This window comes from Sesamum indicum, linkage group LG1 (genome assembly GCF_000512975.1).
Source record: "Sesamum indicum cultivar Zhongzhi No. 13 linkage group LG1, S_indicum_v1.0, whole genome shotgun sequence".
NCBI lineage: Eukaryota > Viridiplantae > Streptophyta > Magnoliopsida > Lamiales > Pedaliaceae > Sesamum > Sesamum indicum.
Window position 1 is genome coordinate 15,742,637 of NC_026145.1, and position 9,780 is coordinate 15,752,416.

At 31.3% G+C, this 9,780-nt stretch overlaps 1 protein-coding gene across 1 annotated transcript; it reads right to left on the minus strand.

Moving 5' to 3' along the window:
* On the minus strand, window positions 2,934-8,573 carry LOC105169307 (monothiol glutaredoxin-S15, mitochondrial). Its single transcript, XM_011089684.2, has 7 exons — window positions 8,417-8,573; window positions 7,476-7,576; window positions 6,508-6,621; window positions 6,181-6,280; window positions 4,992-5,058; window positions 3,274-3,352; window positions 2,934-3,177 (listed from the first exon to the last, which is right to left on the minus strand). Exons 2-7 carry the CDS (start codon window positions 7,539-7,541, stop codon window positions 3,127-3,129), a joined length of 477 nt encoding a protein of 158 aa, XP_011087986.1. The 5' UTR covers window positions 7,542-7,576; window positions 8,417-8,573; the 3' UTR covers window positions 2,934-3,126.

Below are 9,780 nucleotides of genomic sequence, written 5' to 3' on the forward strand. Positions count from 1 at the left end.
TTACTTTTGCTTAAAAATCACTAGATTTTATCTGGTATAGATGAATGGTTCAGATTTCATCAATATTATCTAATGCGTATCAGAAATGTGGCAACATAAGAATTGAAGGATCTTTGAGAAAATTATAAAATTATTAGAGGACTAGTCTTGCAAATCAGATGTTTAAGCCAGAAGCATTCATTTATATTAATTATAGACTATTTAGAAATGATTAATTTGTATTCTACAAAATCGATCTATGTCAAAGAATTGATTATAATAATTAATTTTTAGTATAAAACAATCAAGAAAAATGGCATGGGGTGCGGAGGGGGTCTTATTTTTTTCAACATTGTCAATATACACATGAGATGAGAGTAATTAAGTGCATTTAATCCAATATTTGAGCAGAATCTGAAATTGATTCATAATATAATTAATGCTGGGAAAGCATTGCAAAAACTGGAAAAAAATCATAGTAAATTGAGGGCAATGGGATTATATGAAATCTCGAGAAACTAACACAATTGGAGATCAATAAACCATAGTAAATTGAGGGCAGTGTGATCATATGAAATCTTGAGAAATTAACACAATTGGAGATCAATAAACCATAGTAAATTGAGGACAGTAGGATCATATGAAATCTTGAGAAATTAACACAATTAGAGATCAATGAATCATAGTACATTGAGGGCAGTGGGATCATATGAAATCTTGAGAAATTAACACATTTGGAGATCAATGAATCATAGTACATTGAGGGCAGTGGAATCATATGAAATCTTGAGAAATTAACACAATTGGAGATGACAGTGGATCATATGAAATTTTGAGAAATTAACACAATTGGAGATCAATGAACCATAGTACATTGAGGGCAGTGGGATAATATGAAATCTTGAGAAATTAACACAATTGGAGATCAATGAACCATAGTAAATTGAGGGCAGTGGGATCATATGAAATCTTGAGAAATTAACACAATTGGAGATCATCTCATCCAATTCCAATTTCCTGTAATTTACAGCTCTATGACCAACTTACTAAAAACAACATTTCATCTCTTCTCTCCTTCTCACTTCTCCTCTATAAATCAACACCGATTCCAACATGTTTTTCAAACTACAACTGTCCTAAAAAAAACAATTAGGAATTTTGCGAGAATGGCGAAAACAACACAGTTTTCTACTTATTTTTACTTGCTTCTCCTCTCCACTGCTCTCTTTTCGGGTACGTTACCTAATGTAATTCCGTCTACAATTTTCGTATGTACGTATAATGTAATCATATTTTATTTAAATTTTGGCAGCGAATGTGACGAAGGGAGATGTTTGCTACAAAGTGATCCCAAACACGCCATGCCAGGACAGGGATCTGGGCACCAAATGTCTGCCGGCGTGCGAGAAAGCATGCGGGCTTTCAGTTCTTGCAATATGTATCAACCCCGGCCCCGGCTTGGGCTATAATTGTGCCTGCTCTATTGTGGTGCCAGATTGTTCCAAGAAGAGACCTTGTTGACCCCACCACCCTCACATTAATCAATCCTTGTGATCATCATCACGCCAATGTTAATAAAATTTAGTTTTTTCTCGAGGAATAAAAGTTGGTTAAATGCCAATCAATTGTTTTTTTTTTTTTTAAAAAAAAATCGTGTTTTACGTTAGTTTACGATTTGCATGGTAATTTACTATAGTCTTCAATTCCACCGATCAAATTGCAAAATAATGATGTGCATATCCATTTTATATTTCGTCTCAAATCAGATTTTACAACACAAAAATTTATTTTGCTTGTAAAATGTATCTGTTTCTTATTTTTGTATCTAATTATAGCACCAGCCCATAATGTAATTTTTTGAGAGCATCTCCACGGAAACCTAGTTGGGACTTGGGAGGCACAAGCCAATTGGTCCTTTATCCTATATATTGAGAGTATTTGTGAAAACTTCTATTTTCGAAAAAAATAAAAAGCAGCAAAATTTTGAATGTTGTGATATATGCAGCCATTTTGCCAAAATGCATTTTTTATCGTTTATATTTGTACTATTTGCTGCAATGGTTGTACCTTGGGCTCTGATGTTTGAGTAATTTTGGGAAATATTTGAGAATGAATGAGGGATCAGTAAATAAAATATTGGACCACATATCTAATCTAAGCCACCATTTTATCACTCAGTAATCTATTCCATATTTATACCAAATCTTCAGAATATGTATGGAATTGAATGCAATGATTTTATCCAATTATTATCAGGATGATTGATTTGATGGGAGTTTAGTTTTAGCCTCTTATTCTATTTGCTTTCCTTTTCCTTTGTAAAAGGCTATAGTTTGCATATGTGAAGTTTAAGAGAACAAAACTACTACTCCAAAAACTACTTCCATTACTGCTTTTAATATTTGCACAACACTAAAAAATCTTCCACTCGGTAAAATAAATGATAATCTTTTATCCAGAACTAATTTCTATGTGTTAAATAAAATAAAAAGTACAATATGGATCAATATAAAAACTTCAATCAAACAAAACCAACGCATTTTCGTTTCTCATTAACACTTTGTTCTGCTTATATTTAAGAATAAAATTGAAAAAATTACGACTCTCCTGTCTGAATCCGTATAGTCTTGAGGTTAGATTGTTCCAACTACTTTTGAAAAGTAAATCTTTGCGATTCTTATAGAAGAGAAAAGAAAAGGCCAATGCCGACATAAATAACTATTACATATATCAGCTTCAACTCATTTCATCACCTATTCAAGTGATCTGGCATTCGAGATCTACCTCCAGTCATGATTTTGGTTATCCAGCAAGCAAATAATTATAGTTCCAGTATAGTATCTACCATTCTCCCACCACCGGATTAAAGCATATTCCATAACATAAATTGTTCATAGTTACTTCTGAAAACTAGATGAGTAGTTAGTCGTCGTTACTTACATAATGAGAGATTGCAATGAAAAAACCTTATGAAGCCATTCATATTATTGGGCAACAAAAACATCTTGTCTGTCAACCAAGAACAGAATTACTCATTATCTCCTCGTCTGGGTAGAATTACATAAAATAAAGTTTAAGAGAGAAAATGAGAGAGGGGTGGACGGAGGGATTCATTCTTATCATCTAGCACGCAAGGCCACAATCTGCTTATTTCTGTTTTTCTGCAATCTCCTTCAGTTTTTCCTTCAATTCACCAGTCTGCACGACAAACTAGAGTTAGAGTTCTTTACATGGAAGGAAGACCCACTAAATGAACAATCCAGGCAGGAAAAGAGAGTAGAAGAAATTGAAAACCTGATGCATGTTAAGAATGATATCAGATCCTCCAACAAACTCCCCATTGATAAATATTTGAGGGAATGTCGGCCAGTGGCTGCAGCAAAATGACTCATGTTAGTGCAAAAGATAATTTCTGAAAAAGAATTCCATTCTATTAGTTCTGTGTAAATATTGTCTATGGCATAACCATAAGTATCTAAAAAATCAAATAACCAATTAACTGCTCAACATAAATCCTTGTGCTGATAAAATCAGATAAAGAACACTTGGGCCTGGAAAACGAGGTAATTACTTTACCGAACTTTATCATAATTTCATCCATAGAGAAGCACTGAAGAAACACAAACGTTGATTTGACACTAAGCTAATAATGTACTGAACTTGAGCAACAGCTTCACTTTGGACAATTGGCCCCAAGAAGCATTAGTCACTTACTAAACAAAGAGCTACTCCTGAATTGACGTCTTTTATTCTAAGCTAAAAATGATCTTACAGAGCTAAGTCTTTTAATTGTGCTTTTATCTCCTTGTTTAGATAAACAAACAGCTATATCTCTATTCAAGTGAACATGGCATGCGGCATGCCTGGAACAAAGAGCTCACATTCTTAAACGTCATAGCTTATAGAGTAACTTTTTGTACAAATGTTTCCACGAAGCTAAAAATTATCATACAGAGCTAAGTCTTTTAATTGTGCTTTTATCTCCTTGTTTAGGTAAACAAATAGCTACATCTGTATTCAAGTGAACATGGCATGCGGCATGCCTGGAACAAAGAGCTCACATTCTTAAACGTCATAGCTTATAGCATGGCATGCGGCATGCCTGGAACAAAGAGCTCACATTCTTAAACGTCATAGCTTATAGAGTAACTTTTTGAACAAATGTTTCCACGAAGCTAAAAATTATCATACATATTGTGCTTTTGTCTCCTTGTTTAGATAAACAAATAGCTACATCTCTATCCAAGTGAACATGGCATGCGGCATGCCTGGAACAAAGAGCTCACATTCTTAAACGTCATAGCTTATAGAGTAACTTTTTGTACAAATGTTTCCCCGAAGCTAAAAATGATCTTACAGAGCTAAGTCTTTTAATTGTCCTTTTACCTCCTTGTTTAGATAAACAAATAGCTACATCTCTATTCAAGTGAACATGGCATGCGGCATGCCTGGAATAAAGAGCCCACGTTGTTAAATGTCATAGCTTATAGAGTAACTTTTTGTACAAATGTTTCCACAAATACATTGTTTTCTACTAAGCACATCGACAATCAACATTATTTGGATCATAAACTTCCATTTCAATGACAATTAGCAAAAATTTCATCCATATTGAGCAAAGGAATTTCTGATATCATTTATAAGAACTTTGTTCCTTACTTCCTTGATAACAAAATCTAAGAGACTTTAATAATTTACGCCATGTTCAGGATTCATAAAGCCATTGGGTGAGGGAAATGCTCCAAAACCATGAAGCTCAAACTGCAATTGGACTCCAAGCTTCTAGGTCAAAATGGGTATCCAGCCGGTTGCATATAAGTTACTTGAACCCCCTTATAAGATGATTAATATTTCTGTTCATGCTATAGAACCAAAGTACTTTTGTAGAGTCAGAATACTTATGAATAATATTAATGATTCAGCATTTATCGGATAATTTACTGATGTGCACATCACATATACTCCCAACAGTTCTCCTTTTTCTGTATCAGACACAACAAGGGATAACATACCTGAAGGATTTTACTGCAGTCTTTAGCTCAGGATCTTCCAAAATATTTCTCGCACTTAGAGAAACATCTGTAGAACCATATACACAAACCAGTCATATATAATATTTGCATGGCAGTAAAAGACAAGCATTCCATGTGAATACTATCATAAACTTCGACCAATCATTTCAGAGATGCATACTAGACTAAAAACCAAGTTCAGCACCAAGTCAAAATTTTAAGGGTAAAATACACTTTGCCCCTCTAACTATTTTTTATGTAACATTTATCCCCCTAAACTAACAAATATACACTTACCCCCTATAACTAAATTTTTTTATAACATTGCCCTTATATTATATATATATATATACAGTTCAAAGAATTTCTCTTTCTAACAACTTTGCATTTTAAGTTTAATTAAAACTTTCTTAATTGGAAAAAATATCTTTTAATTATAATAAAGTAATATATAATTAGTGAATTTAAATAGTTTGGATTTTGTTATATTTTTACAAACTCAAAGTTAAGTAATAAATGAATACAAAAATATAGAAAAAAAATTCATTAAAATATTTTATTAATTGGGTAATAAAATTAAGTTATTAACTATTTATTCTTTTAGATAAAAAGATCAATTAAATGGTCTTTTGAATATAGTTTCTTTAAACAATACGATAAAATATTTATATTTATTCATTTTTCTCTAAAAATATTTAACTTTTGGTTAAGCACATATATTTCTTAATTTCTTTTCTCCTTCCATGGTACCTAGACACTTTGAATCAAGGCTAGATCGAGCACGCGACGCGCATAGTCTTAAGTCCAAGTGGTTATATTATATTTGTTGTGTATCTACTATATATATTAATTTATACTCGATGTTTAATTTAAATTCTTTCCTTATTAAATAAAAATAATTTGATGATGATTTAATGTGCAAAATACTAAAATATATCGAGAATAATACTCTCCAGGGGGGTAAACTGTATTTTACCCAAATTTTAGAAAAGCTTGGGGCACAAGGATGAGTGTAAAACACAAGCTTTATACAGAACTTCCATCAAACAAAACTCAACTCGTGTACCCATCACTCCCACACACTCCTCGAAGAAACCTTGAATTAAGTATAAAAGTTTGGGCCGACACGGAAGACTGATCTAACAAATTAAATAAAACGAAAAGTACAGGCATGCAATAAGTAACTTACTATATTCTTTCAAGACCCTCACTGCAAGCGCGCTGAAACCACATCGAGGAAGATCAGGCACCCCTTTCATGTAAATCATAACAGGGTTTTCCTTCACATCCTATAAATAAGAGATTAAATCAAGTAATCAACTAAAAGATGCTGATCCAAAATTTATCTAAAAGAAGAAATAGCAACTCTAGAAAGCAGGGCTATTAAAATATATCACTTAGGCAAATAAGAGAATAACGTAATTAGCATCCTCAAACTTTTTGATAACAAAGTCTCATTCTTCAGTGAACCAGATTCAAAAATGTCGTAGAAGTTTTGGATAACAATGGTACTCACCTGCTCAACAATTTCTTTCAAGGAGACACTAGAATTCTCAATTTTACTGGTGGGCCTAAAATCTTCATGGGTATCAGGATCATTAGGCACAGTAGTTGAAAAGCGTAGTATTCCCTGGTACAAGGAGTCGCAAATAAAACACAGTACTAATTAAGTATGAAAACAACTTTTTTAAAATAAAAAAGAAAGAAACTCCTGCAAGAAGGCTGTATGCTGGTGGGTATAGTAGTCAGTGGTGCATGGCGCACGGCACAGAGCGCACCTTTTCAAAGGATGGCGCAAATATAAGAAATAATTTATATAATTAGTATTACTTTGACTAGATTAATGTATAAGTACATATAAAACAACAAATTCAACATAACAAAACTTCATATAATTAAAATGACCAATGTTGAAACCTTGAAGGATAGCAAAATTCCTAAAGATTACATTAATCTACTCAAAATAATACTAATTATATAAATATATAGATTATTGCTTATATTTGCGTCATCCTTCTAAAAGGCGTGTGCCGTGTTGTGCGCCATGACTCCAGAAGCCCTTGGAGCCATTATGCGGCGTGCGCCACTTAATACTATGGAAATGGAAATTTTTTCCTTACCAGCAGCACGCTGGAACGTGCTTAACGAACTAAAAAAAGGGATAAAGAACAATATACACACTAAAATGCCTAGAAAACAGACATATCATATGGTGTCAGTAGACTGAAAATTAATATTCATTTAGTGTAAGCATCAAATTTTACATGATTGGCAAACTTAGCCTCACCTAGAAAATGCAAATAAGTGACTTTCATTTTCTCATCATGAGCCTGCTGGCACCATACTTAGAAGAACTATTAGACACAAACAATTAAATGCCTATAAGATAGAACACATCACACGGCATTAGATGCTCAAAACAAACATAAGTTTTGGAACATATAAAATCTGGGAAGTAGAAAGCAACAAGAGTAATGAACTTACACTCGAGCCAGCAGATGGCAGTGCTGAAATGCGCTTACAAATTATATGAGCCAATGATCTTGCCATTTTTTTGTACTAAGGTTAGTATCAGTCTCTGAAAGCTGCATTACAAATCCAATTAATAGAAAGAGCCAAAAATTCGAGGGATCTAGAAGCACTCCTAACATGAAAAAGTAGAGTGTATTTTCAATTAGAACTGAGTAATGTATGAAATTCATTATCTGAAATAAGAAAATTCTTAATGTAAATAGAACGCCAAATGTTCAATACTTCAATCATTACAAGATAAAGGTACAATCTACAATTTAGTAGCACAAACATCAGCCAGAAACATGAAATAACATACCAAAGAATTTATGTGGAATTCTGTGTATTGATGTATTTGTAATAAGGATCTCATAAGATCCAGAGATTCCAGAGGAAATAGAATAAAAATAAGAAAGAAACTGAAGTAGATATTACTGAGTGTGTCATTTCAAACAGACTAATAAGAAAGCACCCTCCCAAGTGTTAGCTTTACAGAAAGAATAGTTTTGCAATAAGTACAGCAATTTCAGGAATTTCCAAGCGAATTAGCTATTTGTTTCAGTAAATTGAGTGTTATTTTAGTACACTCAACATTTATTTCAGCAAATTATGCATTTATTTCAGTAAACACAACAATGTTTCAGCATATTTAGGAATTCTTAAGCGGATTTAAGCATTTATTTCCGTAAACTCAGCACTATTTTATTGCACCATCATGCCACGTGAACTCGGCAATGTTTTTGCATATTCAGAAACCCCGCCCTTCGTTTCAGCATATTCAGGATGCACCTTATTAGAAAATTCACAAACTTAAGTAATAACCCCCCACCTATTTTAGCACAAAGATTCAATAAATTCTTATAAATAGCCGTAAAAGCAACCGTGTCTCAAGTCAACAGAGAAAGAAGGATTACCTGGAAGCCGCACTCGTCGTTGTACTCGTTGCCGACTTGCCTTTGTTGTCTTGTAGCCGTGAATTTGGGGGTTAGGGTTTTCAGAGAATGATTTGGGGAAAAAGAGAAAGAGAGAAAGAAGAAGGAAGAAGATTTTCTTTCAAAAGAACGATAAAGTTATAAACAGAGAGAGAGAAATAGATGGGTAATGGGTTTGACTTTTTGTATTATTCTAATTATTATTATTATTCTAATTATTATTATTATTATTATTATTACTACTACTACTAGTAACTACTTTTATTATTATTATTATTATTATTATTACTACTACTATTATTATTATTATTACTACTACTACTACTACTATTATTATTATTATTATTTTAAATCATAAGATCGTATCATAAAATTTTTACATAGATATAATTGAAATTAATATATGTTCACAATTTGCAAAATTTATATATTTATAAATGTTAATATGACATTGATGTAACTATCATGTTACATTATTGAAAAAATAGGTTAATCGAACCATCAAAATTCAGATCAGACCGTTAGATATGATAAAACTTACAAAAAAATACGTTTGGTAAAGTTTTAGACTTATTGGATATACGGATGTCGAGATATCGTACTCGAAACATAAGAGTAATCATTCAATACGGTGTATCGTTCAATCAGGCCATGTGATTTTAAATCATACCTTCTGATATGATCTAATGTGCACAATCTTGTATATGTTTAAATTTCGTATGAATCAGGTGCCCAGATTTTAAGATATCATAATTATTGATTAAACTTTTTAATCTCATTATTTATATAATAAAATAATAATTAAAATTTTTCAACCATCATCATCATCATCATCATCATCATCATCATCATCATCATCATAAGTGAATTACTTGTCAATTTAAAAGATATTAACGTAATACAAATATATATTAAAATAAAACATAAAGACTAAAGTTCTATATATCATATTAAATAATAATTTTAATTATAAAAGATATTATAATTTACTAAGTTGTTGATTAAATTTATTTTTGTATAAAGATTAAATGTATAAATAAAAGTACCATAATTTATTATTATCCAAAATAAAATGTATGATCTTAATTAATAATTATAATATATGGTCAATTTATATTATAAAATTGATCAAATATAAAATATATATATTAAAATAAAACATAAAGACTAAAGTTCTATATATCATATTAAATAATAATTTTAATTATAAAAGATATTATAATCTACTAAGTTGTTGATTAAATTTATTTTTGTATAAAAATTAAATATATAAATAAAAGTACCATAATTTATTATTATCCAAAATAAAATGTATGATCTTAATTAATAATTATAATATATGGTCA